At 36.5% G+C, this 26,529-nt stretch overlaps 1 protein-coding gene and 1 pseudogene across 4 annotated transcripts; one reads left to right on the top strand and one right to left on the bottom strand.

Annotated features, from left to right (window-relative positions):
* Positions 1-13,902: 13,902 nt before the first annotated feature.
* LOC132056584 (formin-like protein 1) lies at positions 13,903-20,167 on the top strand (annotated as a pseudogene).
* Positions 20,168-21,125: 958 nt separating this feature from the next.
* Positions 21,126-26,021, bottom strand: LOC132056560 (BTB/POZ and TAZ domain-containing protein 3-like). 4 transcript variants are annotated; one of them, XM_059448827.1, is made up of 7 exons: positions 25,873-26,021; positions 25,510-25,604; positions 23,716-24,072; positions 22,996-23,126; positions 22,532-22,838; positions 22,118-22,431; positions 21,126-21,573 (listed from the first exon to the last, which is right to left on the bottom strand). In XM_059448827.1, exons 3-7 carry the CDS (start codon positions 24,061-24,063, stop codon positions 21,447-21,449), a joined length of 1,227 nt encoding a protein of 408 aa, XP_059304810.1. In that variant the 5' UTR covers positions 24,064-24,072; positions 25,510-25,604; positions 25,873-26,021; the 3' UTR covers positions 21,126-21,446. The 4 variants fall into 4 exon arrangements, with proteins under 4 accessions (XP_059304810.1, XP_059304818.1, XP_059304834.1 ...); XM_059448835.1 differs by having other exon boundaries at positions 23,716-24,069; XM_059448851.1 differs by lacking the exon at positions 25,873-26,021 and adding an exon at positions 25,701-25,844.
* Positions 26,022-26,529: the final 508 nt, after the last annotated feature.

Below are 26,529 nucleotides of genomic sequence, written 5' to 3'. Positions count from 1 at the left end.
AACGCCGATTAAGTAAATGCAATGCTTCTTTTTTTTATTCCTTCTAATTCCAAATTGACCTTTGTGGACAAACGATGTTATAGGGTCCTCCAATTTTTTGCAGATGGGAAGGACATTTTTGTTAGATGATTGGCTTGTAATATTGGTGATACTGTTACCACTGCTACTGCTCTATGGGGTCTAAAAGAAAATCTTGGGAAGGATGTGAAAGGTCGAGCACTGTCGTTTTACTTGGTTTATGTTTTGGTTTACGGTTATCATGTAAACAATTTTTATGGTATCATGTTAAGTTAGTTTATGAGAATGAGCAACCTTTTATAAGGCAGCCTGATATAATGCACACTACTAAGAAATCATTATTTTCCCATGATTTCCCACTGAAAAATCTTCAGTGGCTATTAACCACTGGATGTCGGTGGGAAAAACATAAATAGTAAAGTTTTCACATGGAATATTTATGAAGTTTCCCAGCGTTTCAATGGGAACATGTTTCCCCCCATGCATTTTTCCAGTGAGATTATTCAGTGAGAATGAGGTGGGAAAATCATGTTTTATAAAGATAAATTTCCCACTGAATGTCGGGGGGGAAAACCTCCTTTTCTAGTAGTGGCAGTTATAACTAGTGTGAATAAATAACAGCACTTGTCTTGAGAAAGGAAAATCATGCAATGTTCCTCTTCCTTGCCTTCCTTCTCTCCAATGAATTCTCTTTGATACACCATAGTCCCTAGAAGTCTAGTCAAAATGAGATCCATGATTTGAATTTTGTGTGTTCAGATTTGGATCTTAATCACATCCCATCTAGTTTATTGAGTTTGAAATCGATTATTTGTATTTCTTTAATGGGATTTAACACATATACATGGCCCAAACTAAAGCTAATGGGCTGAGAATTGAGATGAAATCATAGCTTAGATTTGATCTTGATTTTCTTGGCTCTCCATTTCACCCTCACTGGTAGACTAGTAGATTCAGAAGACGAAGTTAAGGAGCTGGTAAAAAAGATATTTTTCTTCTTTTTAGTTAATATCCGTGATTCCTTGCTTAATTAGATAAATGTCATTTTAAGTTTTTATTTAATTCTTAGGGTTGACTGTAAGAAGGGTTCATGTCCAAATCTTGATATGCAAGAGTTTTTAAGAATGTATGGGGAGAGAAATGGAAATATTCAAAAGGTTTATTTAGCAATATGTTATTCAGGCAAAAGAAATCGGCAGCTGGCTATATTTTTATCAATGACAAATTGCATGATCAAATAGAATAGGTAATTACTGTTGAAGGAGAAAGAACTTACTGAAAACTGCACCAAGAAAGAAAAAGGATTTATTAAAAGACAGCAGAAGCAACCGAAAATAAGGGAAATAGAGGCAGGAAAGGTAACTGAACAATCGCATAGGTAAAATAAAATAAAAATAGAATGTATGTTTTTCTTTTGTATTCTTTTTTAAGAACTCATGAATAGGAACGAGGGGGAAACGGATGATTACAGGCCAATGAACATATTTATATCGACATCAATAAATTATACAGATAAATGCCTCCGGCTCGAGGAGTAGCCCTTCCTCGTCTCCTCCCAACCTTCTTATGTCAGTAGTTGATCTCGTTGTCTTATACCTGTTTAAGGCGTGACCCCTACCCTAACAAAACAACTAAATCTCAAAGACAAAACATAAATAAATTTATCACACGTCAGTAGACACGAGATAATGTAGGACCTTTATGTCCCTCGTGAGTCGTGTTGGCACTTCTAAATCCGCATATGGTAATAGAATGTTTTGTTTTTATTTCATTATTATTGAACAACAAAACAGTTGTAATTTTTGGTACTTGTTTCATCATGTTTCATGTTGAAGTTGCAGTAATTTTCACGTATTCACAGCTCTTATTATAGCAATTAATTTTTTGGGCCATCGTAGATAGCATTATATAACTGCCAACCAAAATTTGCCGAAATTGTCCATTATCATCCATTCATTTTTTATCAAATATCCTAGGCAAAGTCAAATATATAGTGCTTTCGAATGATGAAGTTGCTCAATCATTCAAGTTATCTTTATACTCCTTCCGTCCATTTGTGCTTGTCATGTATTAACTTGATACATCTATTAAGGAGTCAAAAATAAAATGACAATTTTACTATATCACACCTAATTATTGCTAAGTCAGCTGATGATTGAAGTCAATAAAACATACTTTAAAATTTGTACGTACCACTGAGAATTCCTTAAACTTTTCAACTCAATAATTAATAATAAGGGTAAAATAGGTATGAAATAGTAAATTATTCTTTGGTTTTTCAAACTAGACAAGTAAAAATGAACAACTATTATTAGTATACAAGACAAGTAAAAGGAGACGGTATTAATTTTCACCAAACAACTTTATGCAGCCGATTTTCCCTTCTTTCTTTTTTCCTCTCTTCCCCTATTAAAAGTCTGGGTAGTAATAGTGACAAACTGACGATGCAGAAATTTCATGAATTTTAAAATTGTCTCCTTTGGAAAATGGGCTTGCAGGTGAACATGAGTTATGGACAACATAAGTACATGAATTTTACATATATATAACAATAAAAAGGAAAAGATAAGATATTTCCTGGAAAAAGGAATTAAGATATAGTAACCAAATTTCAAATATTTTAGGTAACAAGAACACAACACGCACACAATTATAGTACCTAATATTAAAACTCCAACACTAAGAGTTCGTGTAATAGCGTAATCAGATCCCTCGTTTTGATTATTTCTGTTTCAAATTGTTTTGAAAAAATGCATATATTGATACGGTCATTTGTGGCTTGTAGGTATGGTTTGAGTTGAGACCTGAAGGTCTTGATGATATCTTGGAACAAGTTTGAACCAGAAATAGTTGTTGGTGCACCCTGATCGTGGAAGTGAGGCTTGTGATCATGAGGGTTGTGATAAAGAATTGTGCGTCCACCAAACAATATATGAGGGACTTTGGTTGTTCTGGGTTATACCGCGATGCGATGATAGACTACGGATATTACGGCGAAAAATTAAATTCGTTCAGGGATTAAAAATCACGGCCACCACTGTAGGATTTCAACTCCACTATACCGAGCAACTTCATATTACAACTCTTGCAATCTAGGAATTAACTCACATAATCCCTCCACCCCCGGTACACCCACTGCTACAACGAGAACTCGACTACCTCTGCCCGACTAATACAAGACCCTGCTCACCGCAAGGCACTCTTGACTAACTCTAGCCTAGTGTACCACTCAAACGCTTGTGAAGATGCACTTCCTACAAGCAGCCTTTGAGAGTTCAACACTGTTTGACTACCTCCATCCAAACACACTAATACACCTTGACTAACCCTAGACAAGGGTACCACTCAATAGAATGAAGGCAAATTACCTATGCATAACTACTAAGACTTCAGAGTACCTACAACAGCTTCCTTTTGAGAAGAGTAGGTTTACAGGTTTAAGAACAAAAGAACAGAAACTGAACACTCCTAGGACTTAACACAGCTTCAGTTGTAGAAGAACAGGTCCTTGGATTTGTTGAAGCTTTGTTCTTGAACACACCTTGATGGGTGACTTGCACTTTTAGATCTGAACAATTTCTGGATTTTGCAAGAATCAAATCTTCACTTTAGCATGATGTTTGAATATGTAGAGGAAGAGTGAAGGTGATAGCCCATAAAGCAACTGTTTGTTGTATCTTTGCTACGTTATCTTAAACGGTGTGACGATAGTTTTACGGTGTAGAGTTAGCGTCTGACACTCGGGGAGACTTGGTCTTTCTATCATCGTAATTGGTTCCTCGAGTAGGTTTTTCAAATCATCAAAACACCAAAACACAAGGTAGCATGACTTATCAATTTTCCCTTTTTTTGATGATGACAAACACATAAGTTGTATTCCTTCTGAGGACCAGATTCCCACTTGTTCCCCCTGAGAACCAGGCCATAGCAGCAACCAAGGAAGTAACAACAAATGATTAAACTATCAATCCGATCAATTGTACACATATTACAGAACAATGATCAATCCAATCCCTCTTTACCAATTATATCCAATCCCATTTTACCAATTATTCCCCTTTTCGGCATCATCGAAAAGTAAGTAAAACGAAGTTCAGCATCGATAACTCAGAGCCACAAAGTCAACACAACATGAGAGAAGTTAGACAAGTAATTTATCAGACACAAAACAGAATGAATGCCCAAATCAGTCAATGTATTATCAAAACATAGTAGTCATATCAGAAAGTGCATAACAAAAAAAGGTCATAGGTGCCAAATATCAATCAAACATGTGTGATCAGAATGGGAGAGCATAGAAGGAGGGATTTTAATCGTGGGAAGATTAAGGATTTTAGGAGGTCAGAGCATTCAGAAGTTTGGCTATGCGTTCACTGTTGACACGTTGTTCCTGAAGCATCTGATCCTTGAGCTCATCCACTTTCAGAGTTAATTTCTAATTTTCTATTTTGAGCCTCTCGATCTCAGTTTTTGCAGCCCTCAAGACATCTTGGGACCCAACTTCTTTCTCTCTTTTAGTTAATCGAGCCTAAAGAAGCACATTCTCAGACTTGACCCTTTGTAGTTCAGAAGTCGTCCTTTCTGCGTGCCTCAAGCAGAGTCGAGATTGTGGAGGTGCCTCCAGTGCCGCCTTTCCTGGGTATACAATCAGACTCTTCTAGAGTTGCCATGGAGAACATGTGTTTCTTGGATACCTTGGTGCTTTGTCAGTTCTAACCTTGAAATACTCAAATACTTTGGTCAGAAAGAAACCGTAGGGAAGTCCATGTTTTCCTTCTGGTGCATTCACCACCTTGATTATGTGCTCAATCATGATTGCAGGAAGGTTGATGGGTTGAAAGTTGGCTAATGCTTCTATAAGCACCAGGTCTGCGATAGAGGCAATGGTGCGACCCTCAGCCCTTGGAAGTAGCACTTTGTTGACCAACTCGAACATGAGTTGATACTCTGCTTTCATTTCGTTCTTCATAAGTCTTTCCCTCGCACCTGCATTTTCAACCATGTTTTGGGCAATCATGACCTTGAAGTTGCTTGAAGCAATCCCAATGATGGTCCTTATTCCTTCAGTGGGAACCTTCAGGATTTTTCCTAGTACCTCTTCGGTTAACTCAAAATCTGTTCCACTGACCGATGCAATAAGAGTGCCATGGTCGTCAGAATAGTAGATATTAGCAAAGAACTCAACTACCCTATGCCTCGTAAATATTTGGAATTGGTGGAGCAAACACATGGCTCTATTTCTGCAAATTAATAATTTCAAGCAATCCCCTTATTCCAAATTTGTCAGCAATTTCTGGGTCAACCACCCTACCAAGCAATAACTTTTTCTTCTTTAAATTTTCCCTTCTTTTATTTTCACTCTGAGCAATAGATTTTCCCACTCTCTGTTTATTTGAGGAACTAGATTCCTCATTGCTTAAACTTTACCTTTTCTTTGAGGATTTAGATTTGTCACCCCCAACTGGTGTTTTCTGCTCCTTTTCTTTTCTCAGAATTTTCCTCCTCAAATGAAACATCCTTCTCTTCTTCCACTATTTCTTTATCATCATCATTTGCGGTTGCATTTTCTACATCTACCACTTCAATTTCATCAGTCAATCGACTCTTCACCGGAGTGCTTCTGGTATTCGTAGTATCTTTTGCTTTGTTTGCCTTAGGAGTTGAGTGTGTTGTTCGAGCAAAAGTAGTTCTCACTATGGATGCAGGTTTACTCCCAGATCCTTTTCTTAACTTGAAGACAAGTGGTATGTCTTCTTCATCAGATTCATTTGCATGATCATTTTGACCATGATCTGTCTCAGGTGCAATCTCCGCCAAGGGTACAACATTATGGGATACGGGTCTAGGATTTAACATCAAGTCTCGGTTCATGGTGGGAGAACCTGGTATCTCATCCCGCGAGAATTGTCCTGTGTTCAGATTCAGACATTTCTTGTATTGAAAGAACGGGTCTCTCCTTTTCTTCTTCTGAAAGTCTAACATTCCCTATTTCACTTAAGGTTTTTTCAAAACCTGCCATAAGAATGGCATCACTATCCAACTTACTGGATCGATTTTGACCAATCCTAGAGATGGTCCCTTCTGCCTTTATAGGCGATTCCTCTACTGACTTTTCTATTAAATCATCTACTTCTCTATGACACCCAGAAGTAATAGAGTTACCTTTTTTCACATTTCTATCTTCCTCAATTCCCTTGTTTATTTCTCCAGTGTGCTCCTCGTTATGCACACAATTTCTTCCTTATGCATGTCTTGAGAGACCAGGTTTTCGTTCTGTTGACTAGATTTCTCTGTTCTCTCGATGGATTGACTAGTAACTTCTACTTCATTTTCTTGTCCCTCCATCTCATTAGTATCTCGAAAATATTTTGAGACAGACGCGGTGTATTCGCTACTGACAGAGTCAGATTTCTCGACTTGCTCTGATGCTTTTGGTGGAAGTGATGACTCTTTAGGGGAGTGACTAGTGATAGGAGATTCTGGTGAAATGATAAAGGGATTATGATCTGAGCAAGTTTGGGGTTTTGGGGAAGACAAAGGGACGATTTAATTTGGGTGAATGTTTGGATTTAGATGGAGAAGAGGTGAGGTTTGTCTTAGAAGGGGCTTGAGAGGTGAATTCTTTGTTAGACGTTATGAGATTTTAACTTAGAGAAGGATGAAGAAGGTTCAGAGAGAGAGAGAGAGAGAGAGAGCAAGTTTGTGTTATGACGAGGAGAAATGAGAGAGTGATTTGATTTTTTGATTTCAAGTGAGGAAATAGAGAAGCGATTATGGGTACTTGAAGAGGGTAAAGTGATGATTGGGCCGGGTTAGAAAAGGTGTAACGTTCGGAGGAAGATTTTAAGCATTTCAGCGAAGTAGTTTTGATGAAATGGCACTTAAATGATAGTTTCAATTTTATGCAGGTGCAAAATATACTACTAACCTGAGTTGCAGAGACCAGGCTTCTTGACTCCTTTTGTTGATGTCATTTTTTTTTTCCAAAAAATCTGGGCAATCATTACACGGCCTATGCCATGTCTCTTTAAGCTTGCGTTGTTCTGAGACATCCATGCGTGTAGACCTGTAACAATACTTGTGCAAGTTAGATGTAGCAGAGGAACACTTTTCAACCAGAATAAAAAAAACATCACACTCTCTTTGAGAAATAGGAGGGATCATGTCTCTTCATGTTTGCTCTCACACGACATCTTTGATTTCACATTTTTACTCTGAGCCTTCTGCACCTTTGCCGTATCTCCTTCTGAAGTAGCCATTTGCAAAGTTGTGGGAAGGTGTCCTTCCAAAAGCACACGCTTTCATTTTCTCCATTTAGGGAGATCTTCTCTTTCTTACGGTGGTGATCGGGTTTCTCGCTTTTTGTCTTCTGTTTAGCAGTGTCTTCATTTCTCCTTAGTGCATTTGTGTTGATAGGATGATTCTTTTCTAGGGACCTGGCTTGTTTGCAATGAGAACACTTACGATCCTTCTGCTTTAAGATTACTTTTGCCAAAGGAATGATAGGAGGCAGTGGTCTTTTGAGATCCACATTCTTGTCTATCCTTTATATTAGTCATACCTATGGAAAAGGTTGAGGACCAGGTCTTCTAAGAAGATTTTTCTAGCTTGATGTTCACTTCGCACAGGTTCTCCTGAGGCTCCTTATGCTAATGTTTCTCAGCTTCAGGGTTTATTTTGATTTGCTCAAGTTTGCTCTAGTGCTCACCCTGAGTTTAGTCTGATACCTCCTTCTCTCCCGATGTTGTATTCATCAGCTCTTTGATGTTGTTGCGTAGAAGAAGGTTTTCTCTAGTAACTTCCTCAACTTGTTCTTGTAGATCTACGATGCATACTACCATGTCATCCCTCTCTTGTTCTGTACTGTCAACTTTCTCAGTTATCTCCTTCTTCTCTTTAATGAGTCCATGAAGCTCATTTATCAATTTTTTTACCAGGGAGATTAATCTTTTGTGAGAGTGACCTTTGAGTCTTGCTTGATTGTCAAGAGGATCTACCCCCTTTTCTTTGGTTTCATCATTAGTGCCAGAATTTTTTGCAACGCTGAGATCCGGGACACTCGTTGAGGGGTCGTTGTTAAATCCAGACTTGGATACATCATTTGAGTCGATTTCCTCTTCAAATTCCCTTATAGAGTCATTCCATGCATTCAAGGCCTGCCTTATTAAGTCTTCAGCTGCCTCCTTCCTTTTGAGCCTTTTGTCAAGCTCCATATTTCTTGTAGTTGTTCTGTTGAAGTTGTCCTTGAGATTTTCACTGTGACTCCTTTTCATCAGGGATTCAGCACCTTTCCGAACGATTTTATGAAATCTATGAGTGAGATATGCAATTTCTAATTCGTCATCATCACTTGACTCACTTCTTCCCTCAGCATTCAGATTCTTTCTCTTCTCTCCTTTGTTTTGGTAGAGCAGCCATGTGAATGATCCTTTCTAGATGTTAACTTTTTAGAAGGAACCTGCTCTGATACCAATTGATAAGAATTGTGCGTCCACCAAACAATATATGAGAGACCTGATTGTTTACCAGTTTCCTGATGCAGTGCAGTAAGTAAATGACATAGGATATTATCGTGGAAAACTCCTTGCTCAAGGGATTGAAAACCATGACCTACCACATAGGATTTTAAATCCACTACACCGAGCAACTTCAGATTATAACTCTTGCAATCTAAGAATTAACTCACATAATCCTTCCACCCTTACAGTACCCCTACTGCAAGGAACTCTTGACTACCTCTATCCAAGCCAACTAATACACTTAGACTAACTCTAGCCTAGTGTACCACTCAAATGCTTGTGAAGATGCACTTCCTATAAGCCGCCTTTGAAAGTTCAGCACTGTTTGACTACCTCCAGCCAAACACACTAATACACCTTGACTAACTCTAGCCAAGGGTACCACTCAATAGAATGAAGGTAAACTACCTATGCATAACTACTGAGAATTCAAAGTACCTACAACAGCTTCCTTTTGATAAGAGTAGGTTTACAGGTTCAAGAACAAAAGAACAGAAACATAATGTTACACCTCAAAAAAAAATCACGTCGTTTGCATCGTAAGTAAAGTAACGTAAGTCGGAGAGGTCATGGAAATTTTATAAGGTTAACCAAGCCCTTTAACAAGTGTTAAGAGAGTATCTAAGGGTTCCGGGATCAAGCGAAATGAAGCAATTAAGTTTGTCGAAATTATGGGATAACTTGGCAGAATTTTTTGTCCAACTTTAGGGAGGTGTATCTCCTAGAATATGAGGAGCTATGGAATGCATAAGCTATGTTAATTGAAGTTCATTGAGTCTAGTTTCCAACACAACAAATCGTTCGTCGATACGATATCGGAGTAGAATGTTATGGGCGTTTCAGGATAGGCTGCCAGAAGTTTCTCCGCGATCACGAGGCCTTGTTAATTGAAGTTCATTGAGTCTAGTTTCCAACACAACAAACCGTTCGTCGATTCGATGTCGGAGTAAAAAGTTATGGGCGTTTCAAGATAGGCTGCCAGAAGCTTCTCCGCGATCGCGAGGCCTTTGGCTCGCGATCGCGAAGGGCAATTATTGAGGCGGTGAAAATCGACCTTATGACCTATATAAGCCTCCACCTCTCACTTTTCCTCATTCTTCTACACATTTTAAGACCCCGAAAGACCCTAAAATCATCTCTCAACATTCCTTATCATTAAAAACCAAGAAATCATAAAGAGGTTATGTAACCTAGACTCGGGAAGCTCGTGGCAACATTGTATTATCATGATTATTGCGAAGTAAGGTGAAAGATGGCGGGATCTTGGGTTTGAAGGTGAAAGATGGTGGGATCTTGGGTTTGAAGCCATTGAGGATTAATTGGAAGTTAATAAGGTAAGATCCTCTCTTTATATCCATGGAATTACATTGATTCGAAATTATATTCATTAGATTATAACATATTTAGTGAATTGAGCGAAAGATGATAAACCTTGTATTGAATTATAGTTGATTGGATGAATTAATGATTGAAATTGAATTTGATTTTGTTGATATTAGGTTGGTTGTTGTTGTTGTAAACTTGGGATGTAGTAGAAATAGAGGAAATGCTGCCCGAATTTTCATAACCCAAATCATCCTTCGACATACAACTTATCTAAGTTGATGTATGAACATGATGGAATATGATTAAGGATATATCTTTCAATATAGGTTGGGGTGAAGGGCGAGCATCGGAATAAGAGATTCTTTCGAGTGGCGGCTTGACAAATAAGGTATGTAAGGTGCTCGTTTCACTCTTTCTTTGGCACGAATCCAACTAGAACATGAACACGAGCGTTCCATAACAATTCACTCCAATCATGTACCACTTCTTATAGATGTTCTTTATTGGGTTACTTACTTGCTTCCCACTTAGTTTGATGTACTTCTTCAATGATTCTTGAATTATTATCATGTTTATCATTCTTAAGTTATTTCTTTGGATTTGATACGAGTTCCATAATATAATCGGAGGTTACCGACCTTACGTCACTCCAAAAGGCCCGATGTTAGTTCATTGGCTCCTCATGTACACACACACACACACACACATATATATATTGCACTATTCTACTACACCGCGTCGTGCTATAGTCGACCGGGCAGGCACGTAGATGTGCACACCACTGTAGTGGACATGTTATGATGTTACCTGGACGCGGGATGCCCTGGACGGGGGATGATGATGATGATATGATGATAATACGATGATGATGACGTACTATATATATATATATATATACTTGCATATGATTTTTAAACTCATGCATTGCATATTGAACATCCTCAGATGGCTCAGGTTACTTCTATTCTTCTATATTTATGTCTTACTTATGATGTTGTTTCCTGCCTTACATACTCAGTACTTTTATCCATACTGACGTCCCATTACACGGGATGCTGCATTTCGTGCTGCAGGTCCTGACAGACAGAGCGGAGGACCTCTTCAGTAGGGTTGACAGCTCAGCGGCGTCAGTAAGTACCATTCCTCCGGACTTGCTTATTTTGGTATATGTTAAGTTCACATGTTATGCATATGTATCTTTGGATACAACGGGTCCTTGTCCCGTCCAGTACGTCATGTATATGTACTCTTAGAGGCTCATAGACACAGTGGGGTATATAGATGTTACATCTGGCCTTGTCGGCCTTGTTTTGGGTTTTGATATTCTCTTGATAGTTTTGCCAGCTTTATGACACTCATGATGATGCAGCGGCCTTGTCGGCTCGCTCATGTATATATATATGTTGGATTATTGCATATTTCTGTATTTGACCCTTTTCTGCGTGCAGGTGTCCTTCGAGTCATGCTTGAGTCCTATTATATGATAATCATGGTAACGGTTACGCCAATTGGTATCCGGTCTATAGGTCGGTGCCCATCATGCTCCTCGTCAGGGTGTGACACTTAACACTCCTAAGACTTAACACAGCTTCAGTTGTAAAAGAACAGGTCCTTGGATTTGTTGAAGCTTTGTTCTTGAACACACCTTGATGGGTGGAGACTTGCACTTTTAGATCTGAACAATTTCTGGAATTTGCAAGAATCAAATCTTCACTTTAGCATGATGTTTGAATATGTAGAGGAAGAGTGAAGGTGATAGCCCATAAAGCAACTCTGCTGTTGTATGTTGCTCTGTTGTACTGCTACAGTGACAGTAGCTTTACAGCTGTAGAGTTAACTGCACGACATTTCAGGAGACCTTATCTTTGTATCATCGTAACTAGTTCCTCGAGTAGGTTTTTCAAATCATCAAAACACCAAAACACATGGTAGTATGGCTTATCAGGTTGATATAAGCTCCTCCTCAATGCTCGAACCCAAAAATTCCTAAAAAAGGGTGATGGAATGGATGTGATTCCTCATCTCCCAACCTATATCATGCATTTATTGATTATTTGATTAAAATTCGAGAATTTTAATTAATTAGGCCTCATTGGTTTGCATTTAATGAAAGTATTCATCTTAATCATTCAGATCTTAACTATCAAATGCATTTCTTTTATGTTACAATCACTTAATGGGTCTAAATTGATCTTAACAATAGATCTGTAACAAAGTATTAACATCTACTAAGATGTCTACAAAAATGGTAGTTAACCAATTCCATCCATTCACCTCTAACTGTCCTTGTCCACCATTATCTATTACCTTCAACAATACCATCCTCAGCCACAACAACACCACCGCTGCCAATCAATACAATCAGTCATCACCGTCACTAATTACCATTTACAATCATCACGACTAATCACCAATCACCACTATATATCGTCACCGCCGTTATCATTCACCACCACCATTAGGTATCACTCTCATCCACCACAACTATCAATCGCCACCACCAACTATCACTATCAATTGCTACTAGTAGTCGCTATCACCACTAGCTATTACCCACAACACCATCCCCAATCGGCTCCCACAACCACCACTGCTAGCCATCACCATCACCGACCACCATATATATTTCAAAGATATTTTGTTGATATAGAATTAGATTAATATAATATAATATAATATAATATTTTATTGAATTTTATATTTATTAATTTTTAAATAAGGACAAGTTTAATCAGTCAGATTTGTATCCAGATTCAGATAACTAACTCTTAAATCACATCTTCACATTCAAATACAAAGCACATCTTAATATTCAAATATGTATTTAAATTCAAACGTTTTAATCTTAATAAAAACAATGAGGCCTATGTTCTACTCCCTCCGTCCCAATTTATGTGGTACCATTTGACTTGGCACGAAGTTTAAGAAAGAAAGACTTTTGAAATTTGTGATATAAAATATGTCTTAGATATTTATATGGTTGTAAATAATCTCATAAAGTTAAATTGTTTTTAAATATAGAAAGGTTATAATCTTTTTTAAACAGACTAAAAAGGAAAGTGTGTCACCATCCATAAGTTTTTATCTCTCAAATAATTCTTGCTAACACTACTAGTAGCTATACCTCACATAATTGACTTGATTACATTTTCTTCATTTTTTAGGGGAAGCAAACTCAAGTACTAAAGTTGCTTCCGTTGGTAGAGTTTCTCTCTGCTAGTGTTTTTCTTGTTCATGTTCTCGTACCATTTCTTTTGTCACGATATTGTACAACCTTCCTAATTGTCTGCAACAACATTCTTTTTTTCTCATTCATGTCCTGTTATTTAACATTCTCTCACTGACCTACCTCTAAACCACCAAGGACAATGCTGCTGATGTTCATATGAAGACTCTGTTTAAGTATTTGTCTCTCTACAAAGAACAGTACCCCCAACCCACACTGTTCTTTTTTGTGGGCTTTATATTTCCGCATATGTGGATCCAGGATTTGAACATTACGGGTTTGAATTCGGAATTCTGCTACAACTTATTTGATTTACTGGGTTCGATATCTATCATTTGTACTTGTTTAGCCAATTTTCTAACATATATACACGGTCTGAGCCAAAGTTATCGATTTGGATGAACCGGTAGCAGACACACTACATTTGACTATGTGCATCCGTAAGATCTGAAATCCACTACTACGATTGATTCGGAATCGCACCATGTAAGACCCAGGGGCAGAGCCAAGTAAGGCTTAGAAGAACCTCTTTGATGGAAAATTACACTGTTTATATGTGATTAAAATTATTATTTTTATATAGTAGATGTTGAACCCATTTGACTTTTCATATGTTGAACCTCTTAGTGATAATCCTGGCTCCACCACTGATAGGACCCACCCATAAAGAGAAACCTCATTACCAAAAGTTTCTCCATTCCTTAGGCTCGAATCCGGAACCTTTCATTTTTAAACTCTTAACAAAGCTTCCCTACCAACATCACCATCCAATTACTCTATAACAACCCATAATCAAGGCTTTCACCCAATATCACACCCCAGCTACCTTACTTACTACAATTGTCATTTGCCACTCATCAAAGAGCATGGCATTTACACCTCGCTATCTTATCCAACTCCATATTACCATTCCCTTTTGTCTATGTAATTAATAGTGAGTCCCACTATTATCAAGAATCCATCTTCATTCTGTGTGATAGCTTAAGAGAAAGTTCAATGAAAATTTTCCATTCACAACTCACAATATACAATGCACTCTCCATTATTCAGTCTTAGTCTAATCTTTACCTTCTTCCTTCTCTCCTCTGCCACTCATATACGCCACCATCGTAGGCTTCTTCATCAACCTTTTTTCCCCTTCAATCATCCAACTTCAACTTCATCCATTAATAAAACTAAACCTCCATCTCCTTCTCCTCCTTTTCATCCATTTTTCTCACTTTTTCCTCCTCCGCCTCCTCCTTCGCCGTCTTTCGATGATCTTACCACTTTCCCTGCCAACATTTCCTCACTCATTCTCCCACACTCCTCACATTCCTCTAATAATTCTATCAACAGCAAATTCATTGGCATCCTCATATCCGTTTCAATCCTCTCTGCTGCGTTCGTCACTCTCCTCGTTCTTTTCTTCTTCCTTTATCATCGCCATCCCCAACGCGAAGACAAAAGCTATGATGATGACAAGAGAAGTGATAGTCTCCAGCCTGTCTTGCCTAATACAACCCCTTCTAACATAGACATCGGTCGTGCAACTAAGAAAAAATCGCCGCTTGTGAGTTTTAGAGAAGTAAATGAAGATGTTGCTCAATCTTCTACAGCTTCAAATGATGACTTTGTCCCAAACTACCAAAGACTCGAATCACCGGAACTCCACCCTCTCCCTCCATTGCCACGTCAACATTTCAAACAACATCTTAAAATTGGAGAGAAATGGATCATTTGAAGATGACGAGGAAGAATTCTTCTCCCCTGGAGCATCCTCTGGGGATAAAGGTAACGTTGGTATTTTGAAAGATGGTGCAACAAAAAGGTTGAAAGTGTTGATTGAAAATGTCTCTCAATAATTTCATTAAGCATAAAGGTTTTTAAATAGCCAACTTAAAAACAAAAAATCTGCAGAATAAAATTCAATAAACCTAGTAAATTATTTCAACTAAACTTATCTAACCAAATTAAACTTAAATTTAAACAAAGACCTCTCCTGCAACTAAACTACTTATTATTCTAGTAAAGTTGCAGTAACAGAAGCAATTTTCAACAGGTAGTCCCGAATTCATGCAGAGGAGTTTCCATGCACCTTTTGCAGGTTCTTCGCAGAACCAGAATCAATATATGAGTTACAGTTCTTCAAACGATTCATTATCGAATAGTCCTTCGGGAGAATTAAAGAGTTTGGTAAAATTTCCAGCACGGTCGAGGTTTACTTTTCCACCAGTGGAACAGATGTCAATGTCATCATCTTCAATATCTTCTGGCAGTACTCATAATTCCCCTGATTCTCAAATTTCAAGTTCCTCAGCGCAGAATCCCGAGTTGTCTATGAGTAAATTTGGAAACTCAGGGAGGTATGTACCTATAAAAATTCCACCACCACCACCACTGCCACCAAAGCCGAGGTTCTGGTGGGCCATCAATGCCCGAAGTTCGACAGTACTTAAACCTCGTGTAGTAGTTGAAAATGGTGGGCCATCGATGCCTCGCCGGTTCCTGAGTGCTAATGGCAATTCTGAAAGTTCAAAAGCGGTTGAAAGGAGAAATGAAGAAAGTATGAAGCCAAAGCTGAAGCCTCTGCACTGGGATAAAGTCAGAGCCAGCTCAGATAGAGCAATGGTTTGGGATCAACTAAAACCTAGCTCTTTTTGGTAAAATTTATATCATTCCAAGTATTTAAACTATGTTATTATATCTTTCGGCTTAATACATCGACAACCGCTTAAACTGGTCAGTAAATTTAATTTAGACATTCGAACTACGGCTTGTTCCAATTAAGTACATGAACCCATGATAAAGTGTTTCTATTCTAATAGGAACACTTTATCATGTGTCCAGGTGCTCAATTGGAACAAGTCGTAGTTCGAGTGTCTAAATGAAATTTTCTGGCAAGTTTAAGGGTCGTCGATATACTAAACCATATCTTTTTATTTAGAAATATTATTAGTAGTATGAATTTGTTTGATCTTCTAAAGTTTTAATAGCTAAACATTGAGTATATCATTGTTGTCAATGGACTTTAGTTCATTGGTCTATATTTCCTAATCTTGATCAATAAAATGTTTCCTAATCTTGATGAGTGGTTTTGATTGTAATTCTTTTCTTTCCCCACCATTTATTTTTTATTTTAGGTTAAATGAGGAGATGTTTGAAACATTATTCACTGTAAATTCTTCAAATTTGAATTCAAAAGATGGTGTAAGGCACCCAATTATTCCTGTGATGAATCAAGAGAACCAGGTGCTTCACCTAAAGAAGTCTCAGAATATTGCAATTTTGTTGAGAGCACTTCAGATCACTAGTGATGAAGTTTGTGAAGCGCTTTTAGAAGGTAAATTAATGGATTCTTGCTTTTACATTTTTTTAAGATTGTTCCCAAATGCTCAAAAGTAATTAGTAGTTGGATTATTATTTTAGGCTTCAATCGTATTGCACTTAATCAGATAGGTTATTCAAATTATGATAACTTGTCGATCAAATGAAAATTAAAGCCTTTTATGTGACACCGTATGACTTGACACAAAGTCGTAAGAAAGAAAGGAAGACTTTAAAATTTATTGTCTAAAACAAACCTTAGACATTTGGGTGACTATAAATCATTTCAGAGAATTTTAAAGTTAAGTTGTTTCTAATTATAGAAAGGTGACCTTTTTTTTTTAAGACAGACTAAAAAAGAAAGGGTGTCATATAAATTGGGACAGCTTGAGTAATTTTCTTTGAGCTGGAACATGATTTTGTGGTCCCATACTTTGCTTTCGGTGGTTTCACATTCTAGTTTTAAATGAACGAACTGCAGATTGGCACTATAACAAGCATGGTGACATTTAATTCTGGTCCTAATGATGTGGCCATCATTCACATCTTGAGCCATAGCTACTATTTCGCTGGGATGTCACTTTCATGTTTGTGAATGAGCTCTGAGCTAGCTCATCAAACCTTTTGTTTTACATGTTACTTAATGACATATCTTGTCTGCCCCTTAAACCTCCTCCTAGTCAATGCCAAAAAGTAAAAAAGAAAATTATAACAAGATCCTATTAGTCATTAACATATTTTCATGTTTATGGATGAGCTTTGATTGCGCATGCATTTCCATATCTACAATAACTTGTTATGGTTTGCCTGATTTTCTACCATAGTTAGAATTACTTTTCTTGGTAGAAAATGTTTTCTTTGGTGGAAAATGACTCTTACCATTTTCATCATTTTCTTGAAGGAGAAATTTTGTAGTTCTATAAATTGAAGATTGCGATCCTTCCTTCTTATAAAATAAAGACAATAGCATCCACAATAGTAGTTACTAAAACAACTTTATTTAGGGGGGTTTATTTTCTCCATAGTTTTATAGTCTCTTTTATATTAATGTTATCATAGGTCAATTGACCAACCATATTAAACAATTATGCATCTTTTAATGCATTCTTTGTTGTTGTCTGATTTATCGTCTTTCAAAGTTGGCTTTGTTCGCTTTCGCATGACGCCTTGTTGTTTTGATCCCAATACAACTAGTACTACTGATACTGTACGCCTCAATCCCAAGTGTGCAATACCATATGTAATGATCTTAAAATTAAGGGGTTTTTGCATGAGGGAACTACTTATATATCTTCTTTATACTTAAAAAAAACAAGGTAATGCTGACACACTCGGAACGGAGCTACTGGAGACTCTAATAAAGATGGCTCCCACGAAAGAAGAAGAGCGGAAGCTGAAGGATATCAAAGATGAATCGCAGTTCAAGTTAGGCACTGCTGAGGAATTTCTCAAGGCAGTGCTAGATATACCTTTTGCATTCAAGAGGGTGGATGCAATGCTTTACATTGCTAGTTTTGATTCAGAGGTTGAATACCTTAAGAGATCATTTCAGACATTAGAGGTAAATCATTCTTTCTAACTTCTCATGTGCCATTTTCCTGAACTCGCCTACCTAGGCGGCATTGTTGGAATTACACCATACACCCAATAGTTAGAGGCGGATCCAGAATTTAAATTTAATGGGTTCAATTGTAGCATTGAACTCGTTGCAATGTTAAAATTATGGGTTCAGATCTAACATTTGTTGAGATTTTAGTAGTTTTTTACATATACATTCATACTGTGTTGAAAGTTATGGGTTTAGATGAACCTGTACCAAAAGGCTACATCGGTCCCTGCCTGCAGTTGTATGACGATAAATCTTGTGGTATGACTTATAGTCTGAAGTTTGTCTACTTGAACTAGTGGCCTTTAGTTTTTGCTACCATCTAAGATCCCATTGAATATACTTTTTAGAGTTAGAGCTGTTTTGATTTCGCTGTTTTTCTAACCATAAAAACTTTTATGGTCAAGTGCAAGGAGGAGGTTGCTTTTGATATAGAACATTTTAAACTGCTTATGCAACTTCAAAGTGTTTTGACTTAAATTTCCTATGAAATTGCCATTCTTCCTTATATATATGTGCCATTCTAATGGCCACATGCGCGCACCGGCACACAAGACTTGTCATCAACAGATTGGAATATTCAAGTTGATATATCCATTATATTACTGTTTAGACTAACATGCATATTTGGTAGGATCATCTGAAATAACTGAAGTTTTTGAAAGTTGACAATGGTATTAACCTTTTCTCTCTAGCCTTCAGTGTGTCTCATCCTTCTTGTTATGCCATATGTGATCAGTAATAACTTTCCAGTTCACTCAGAAAAGAATGATCGTTGTCAATCTCAAAAAATCTAATTTTCAATATCAAAATAGATAAAATAGATGGAATAACTGTCTCCATTCCTATCACTAACTAAAAGAGTGTCATCAGAGCCTAGCAACGTTTTTCTGTGGATATAAGGCTTTAATTGATAGAGACAGAGAAAGCATCGTAAAGATTAATGAGCGAGGTTTTGGGCCGATACAATGATAAAGGCATATGAATTTCTAACTTCAATTCAATTACTACTAATTTATTTCCACAAGTAGAGATTCTGATGCCCAAAAAGTCACTTCTGTCACTTTTTCTCTACTTCATTATTGCAGACTGCATGTGAAGAATTAAGGAATAGCAGGACATTTGTAAAGCTCCTGGAAGCTGTACTCAAAACGGGTAACCGCATGAATGTGGGAACGAACAGAGGTGATGCACGTGCCTTCAAGCTTGATACCCTTCTTAAGCTCGTAGATATTAAAGGCACTGACGGGAAAACCACCCTTTTGCATTTTGTTATTCATGAAACTATTAGAGCAGAAGGTCCTCGTCTTTCTGATGCTGATGAGGCTGATCTGACTCCAAATGTAGAAAAGAATCATCAATCTTCCAGTCGCGATGAGGCTGAATTTAGAAACGGGCTTCAGGTTATTTTGAATTTGAGCCATGAGCTCGCCAATGTGAAGAAAGCAGCTGCCATGGACTCAGATATTCTTAGCAATGAAGTTTCAAAACTAGAAGCAGGAATTGCTAAGATTACTGATGTTCTAAAGCTGAATCAAGAGTTGGTTTTAGATGAAAGTAGTAGAAAGTTCTCCGAGTCGATGAATGGATTCTTGAATAAAGCAGAGGGAGAAATTATCAACATACAAGCCCAAGAGGATGTAGCTCTATCCATGGTAAAGGAGCTAACAGAATATTTCCATGGTGATTTGGCCGCCAAGGAAGAATCTCGACTGATCAGGATATTTATGGTAGTTAGGGACTTCCTCTCAATCCTTGATCAAGTGTGCAAAGATTTGGGAAAATAAGAGAGCAAACATTGACGGTTAATAGTGTAAGGCAACAAGGTAATTCTTCTGAAGATGAATCAACTAGATATGCCTGTTTGATGTCCCAGGTGGACTTTTTGTTTCTCTTCTGTATTTTGTATATCATATGTAGGTAAATCCTGGAGGTCTTTCATCCCTATATGTATTTATATGCATTATACTGAGATCTTACTCAGAGGCGAATTTATGCTTAAAATTTGGGTCACGTGAACACATGGTCATTCGACTAAACTTGATATATTATGTGTATAATTTTGAAAATATATCTAATATTAACTGAAGGAACACATAGTCAAACTAGGCTGAGTGGAGCACTGGCTAGGGACTATGTTTATTTCCTCAAGGTCTTGGGATCAAACCCGCGCTCTTGCGCGTTTTTGTTTTTTGCTTTTATTTTCTAACGCAGTCTTTTAACTTTCATTTTTATATTATTCTAAATATTTTTTCTTCTATAATTCTATTACCCAAAAGTAAAAAACGTGTTTTTTTTTTATATTACATCTAATGACTTTTTTCCCCCCTTTACTTCTAATTACCCCAAATCCCAAAAGGCAAAAGAAATTAAAAAAAAAAACCATAAGCGCTAAGCTGCATCGAACCAAAGGCAAAAGAAATCAAAAAATTTCATAGCTAATGGTGAACCCATCCTCTTGAAATTCTGGATTTGCCTCTGATCTTACTGTATCAAAAGAGTTATATGTATTACATTGAGGAAGTAAAAGAATTGAATAACATTGTGATTTTATAGTTTATGGGGTGGTTGGAGACTGGAGTTAAGTTGTTATGCTATTAGTTTATGCTCTTGAAGTTGCAGTTTACTATTACATCGTAAAAGCGAATCCAGGTTCTAGAGTTGTGAATTTAAAATGAATGTGATCTTACTATATGAATACCATTTAATATGTACACATAGTTCAAGGCGCAATCAATGGGTTCAGTTGAACCAGCCTTAGAAGACCCACCCCGGATAACTTTTTAGCTAGGCTATAACCTTGAAAGTATGGCGTAGCAACTTCTATCTCCTAAAATGATAGCATAAACATCCTTTGATCGAAAAGCAAAGACTGCTTTTATCGATCATTCAACCGGCTATGACACCTCAACAATGGATAATAATGTCGACAGTTAACTTTCTGTTCAACGAAGGTCATCGATATTCCCTTATTTCTCAAGTTTTGAGTAACCTATAATCTTGTCTACTTATTGTCACATATAAATGATATAGGGAGAATATATTAAACAAAAACAAACATTCAATGTTACTTCAACAGCCTAGCTGATCAACCAGGAACCTAAGGAAAGAAGACAACCACTACTAAAGAACACAAATGTGCAGTTGAACCATAATCTTTAAGTTTATAGTAATACTCTTCTTGTTCATCAAAAATATGATAGACAACTCCAACTCTAACAAAAACATAAGAGTTGCTATACATTAGAACTTTTTGTACCAACTGGCTTATGAAAAAGAGGACACCTGGCCATAAAATTTTGGCCATAAATTAATCAGAAATAGCAACTGTTACATGATATTTTATATATGAATTAGCTGTAATTTACACAGCTTGTATATGTATGGCCAGCTAAAATATCGGCCATATGTTGTTATAAGCATCATATATACTATTCTATGGTCATTAAAAAGCTAACCGCCGAGATGAGAATAAGCTCACTACATTCTTTGCTGCTCTCACTTTGCTTACTAGCACCTTCCACTTCAACTCGTCTTTCTTGGTCTGTTGCAGCATTTTCACCTTGAAATGCCTGAAGCAACAAAATTAATTGTGTAATCAGTGCATAACTTTTAGCGAAAGATGCAAACGGAAGGAAAGTAGTTGACCAAACCATTTACTGGTTTTTGGTTTTCAAACTGAGAATCACTACTATTGCAAGCAACATGCGTCCTTTATAATTTTGTGCTGATTCTTGAGGCTCCAATGAGTAAAATAAAAATGTTCTATATGCATTCCATGCATCTTGTAGTAGTGGAAGAAGGAGATGAAGGGAAAGAGTAAAATGAGTAGGGGTGGTGGGGTGGCATGCCACGTGGTGTCCACCTCACCAACATGCCAGTGCCACGTGGGATAGGGCGTCCACCTTGGACAGTTCTAACGGAGGAGGGGTATATTTGAGCCACTTGAATAACATCGAGGGTATTTCTGTACCAATAGTATAACCGATAACGGAGGGTAACATTGATCCTTTTCGCATAGTAAAGGGATAAATTACTCTTCTCCCTTAAATAATATCTGCTTCATGAAATGTGATTCTATCTACTAAAATATCACCATAAAATTTATTCAATTACCTACAAAGAGGAACTTTGCAATAGTCAGGTTCTTCGCAAATACGTGAATGTAGCTCAAGAAGCTGCCACATTCGCTTGCAATGTACACATCCACCAGGAACTCTAGTTTTACAGCTAGAGAAATGACGGACCAGAGATTCCAGCCCCTTGCATGCAGGAAAACTACACGCCACCTGGCTTGCTTTAAGCACCTTGTCACGAGGCCCAATAGTTCGACACCCATCCCCGCAAATGTGAACCAGTGCTTCCATTGCTTCATGCAGTTGCAAATACACCTTTTTCTCTTCGATTTTCTTCTGCCTGTCTTCTTTTCTCTGAAAAACAAACAATAATAAGATTATCTACTTTTACTATAGCTTCTCATACCAAATAAGGAGAATGCAATATTCTCTAAACTTGCAGTAACCATCTTACCGTATCTGCTTCAACAACAAATTCTAAAAGTTCCTGTTCAAGTGCGGGATTAGCGCGTCTTATTACTTTCCAACCCTCAGTGGATGATATGCTCTTGAAGTTCCTCACAACCATACGAATGCAAAAGAGAGCAAGTCGTGGTGCATCACAGTCCCTCGCTAACTGAAGCACATCTATCACATTTTCCGAGGTCAACCAACCCTGCTCCAAATGGTTTATGCACACTCTTTTAAGGGATGGTACTGAGTAGAAATGTGATAAGACCAACAGATGCAGAACAAACTTCTTTATATCTCCTTCGTCGTAACTGCATTAGGTGAAAAAAGTGACATAAATTTCAATTGATGATAACTACCAACAGAAGTTTGAGACACAACTTTAAAACAAAATTGCAAAGCAAGAAAAGGTAAAAGATTAAACTCATTGAAGATTCAAAAAGCTACGAGGTGAAACTTTCTGCATACCAGGCTGAGTAGAGGAAACGGATGAACACATAGACTGCATCATGAGGTACCCCAGCGATCTTTATGCATCTAATACCATTCCTTATTTTGGATTGCTGCAGAAGATTCCCCAACACTGGAGATGCAACACTCTATGCAGATCATAAGGGAGAAAGAACAATAAATAGTGGGCATTGTTAATAACAAAGCCTGATAGACAAAACAAGAAGTTAAAAATTGGACTTTGTCGTATAATTGCTAACAAGTGTAACCACTTTCTGGCCCTACTTTACAGATATAAAATAGTACAGTAATCCTGTAAAATCCCAATTTAGTGCAAAACAGTATCCAATCAAAATGAAGATAACAAAATAGTGATCTAGTGCATGCCGCAAGGAAAACGATGCATACTGTATGCGATTGATAGGATATTATTAGGGGGTCATTTGGTTGTTGGTTAGGAAGTGAGTTATTCATGTATTAAAACTATTATAGTAAATACTATGTTTGGTGGCTTTTTACCTGCTGTGTCTAAAATTCAGCACACCAAATACGGTATTTGGTTATCATTATACAATTCCACATAAATAAAACATGTATAAGTTGTGAGTAAATCTATGTATTAGTTTATGCAGGGTAGAAGATGGAATAACTAATACATGAATAACTAATCCTTGCATAACTCTAACCAACAACCAAATGACCCCCAAGGGAATACAAAGTATAATTAAGCATACTGACCAGAAGGGGATAATGAGCTGGAATAAATGATCCATCCTCAGTAATTATATGCACATCTGCTCCATATCCTTCTTTGAATAGCTTGTCCCATGTATCTATTGTTTCTTTTGGGACACAATCATAATTAGCAAGTTGTCGAGAACTAGCGGCTCTTGAACGGATTTTACCAGGAACTGGAGGGGGTTTCGGAATATTAGGAGGTACATTACAATCAGAAGAATTTGGATCTTCAAGAAATTCTACAATACTGTGAGCTGTGCCTTCATCTTCTATGTGTATGTTGAAGGATCCACCAAAAGATTCAACAGCTGATGATAGCCAAGGGGTATGCAAGTCTGGTGATGCCATCAATTACTAGTCCAAAAATTTTGTCAACAAAGAAATGTCAGGACCACCTATTGAATGAAAGAAAAAAAAACAAGCTACAAAGTTTCAAGCTTCACTTAGAATATCCAACAAACTAGACATCCATTATAATATAGCAAATGAAGTTCAAACAATCCAACCCAACCCAACAATTCTAGGCGGTAGATTAGATCAGTTAAGGGAGGCAAAATTAGCCCATGAGAACATGACCAGCTCAAATCGCCCAAGTTTGGACTGATCATTGAACCGCCATATATTTAGATCAACCCATTTCAGTCATAAAAATGGGCTAATATGCAGCCCAAATTGACTGATGAGAAATTTGTCAAAATATTTTCAAAAAGACATTTTTTTTATATGAGTATGTTATATATAGCCATAAGAAATGAAAAATATAGTTTTATGTCAGGTACTAAAAAAATTACTTACAAAAGAACAAACAAAAAAATTAAAACTTAGTAAAAATTGGGCGGGTTAACTTATGACCCACTTTTTAGCTCATTTTAGCCAAGTAACTTTTGGTCGGGTACACTCAGCTCTTTTTGACCCGCCTATTTCACACCCTAGTATCCGTCATGCCAAAGTAATTTATTAAAAAAGAGAAATTGGCATTCATTTTATTTGTAATTTAAGAAAATAAAAAAAATGAAAGAAAATAATGGAATAACAGCTCAAAAACACTAAAATTAAGCAGTTTCAAATAGGGAGTAGGCACTAATAACTTTAGAGAAAATTACATCATTAGTCACGGTATTAGACTTATGAACATAATTACTGAACTCGCTATTTGCTTTAACCCACTTTTCTTCCCTTCGAAGTCAGAAGCCTATTATTCCGTGCTTTTATCAGACAAGTCCCAAAAGCTTCCCTTTATTAAAATACATAAATCTTGTTATGAACATATACAAATTTATTTATTAAGAACAAAATTCTGCTCTCTTTGACTAATTGCCTTTCTATATTCAATGTGGCAGGCTTTCCTATTAAATTATTGGGACATTCAAGCAACACTTCCCCACACAAGAAAACAAGAAGAAAAAGTTAAGAGTATTATTAAAAATTTCTAGAAGTTCAAAATATTAGAAAAATCTAGATCCGAGGTTTCCACTTCTGTCGCTTCCAAAGTTCTTTTCTTGATCAAGAGATAACCCTTTTTTTTTTTTTTCTAAAAAAATATTCTTGAAGTAAAACCAATTTTTTTTAAAAAAAAATCTTGATTAAGAAAAAACATATTATGAAATTTGATATCCCTTGATCGTACTACTCAAAGCATTTCAGGCAGAATAACTGTATCTACACGCTACATAACTACTAACTAAACATATTTTTTTCTAATCAATTTATGATATAGTAGAATTAAACAGTGGAAACTCCATAAGAAAAAACAAATTCACAGCCCTTTTAACTAAACACGTCAGAACAACATACCTTATATCAGATTAAAATAAAATCTGCAAATCTCTTTGAAACTTCTGAGAAGTCCCTATATAATTGTTCAGCCTTTCAGTTAATATTCACTGTATCTGCACATCAAAACATGTACAGTTAAGAATCTTAATCAAGAAAATTTGCATAAATTTAGCCCATCCTAGAAAATTCTCATCTCAAATATCTGTTACCTGAGCTAAATAAAGGGTGCCAAAAAACATAGGAAAATACATTAATTTTCAAGAAACAAGGAACAAGAAAAAAAGAATTGATATAGATGATCAAATAAATAGAAGAACTTAAAATTTAAATCAATGAACAAATTGATAATATGGGTATGATAAATTATTTTACAACACTTACTTTTTCTCTATGGACAAACAAGAATAAGAGAAAGAAGTATTTGAGGTGTAGCCGCGTAGGACAGAAAAAGAAAGCGGACAGTGGTCTAATAAATACAGAATCTTAAAACTGGGAATATATTAATTATGTGTACTTGTACTTAATTGGTCAAACTTTTTATAGTTGGGTCTGGATTTAAGTAACCTTGACCAATAGTGTAAAAATATATAGTAGTACTTTATATTTAATACTAGATGGCCTATGCCGTCGTTGCGTGTGTGGCCAACACTTTGGATTATAGTGTATACATGTATATATAGTTGTGTTTAAATAATATATATATATATATATATATATATCCAAATATACAATTAATATAACGAATAGTTTGTCTCTGTATCTAAAACTTTATTTTATTCGTGTTTGCTTACTTAAAATTTATTAATACTTTTTAAAAGAGAGAGACTTGTTTAAAAGAAAATTATTTTCCTCTCTTTGAGATAAAATAATAGCAATATTTGAGCATCGTTGATATTTTTAATTTTAATTCGATTAATTTAAAAGTGTAAAATACTTATTATTTTTTATCAAATTTTTATTTGGATAATTTTAATTCACATTATTAAATTAATTTTACATTTTAGTAAATATTTTCGGTTTAGCTCATTTTACTTCTCA

The sequence above is a fragment of the Lycium ferocissimum genome, chromosome 1, assembly GCF_029784015.1.
Source record: "Lycium ferocissimum isolate CSIRO_LF1 chromosome 1, AGI_CSIRO_Lferr_CH_V1, whole genome shotgun sequence".
In the NCBI taxonomy this organism is placed as follows: domain Eukaryota; kingdom Viridiplantae; phylum Streptophyta; class Magnoliopsida; order Solanales; family Solanaceae; genus Lycium; species Lycium ferocissimum.
The sequence above is the reverse complement of the archived record's forward strand: the minus strand, read 5'-3'. Positions and strand labels throughout refer to the sequence as shown.

Excerpts from the sequence above, each read along its gene's own strand:
- LOC132056560 (XM_059448827.1), bottom strand. The coding sequence starts at position 24,063 with ATGGCATCACCAGACTTGCATACCCCTTGGCTATCATCAGCTGTTGAA. Across the intron at positions 23,127-23,715 it reads CAGCTCATTATCCCCTTCTG|AGTGTTGCATCTCCAGTGTT; the intron begins GTCAGTATGCTT and ends TGATCTGCATAG. Across the intron at positions 22,839-22,995 it reads CGTTTCCTCTACTCAGCCTG|TTACGACGAAGGAGATATAA; the intron begins GTATGCAGAAAG and ends CACCTAATGCAG.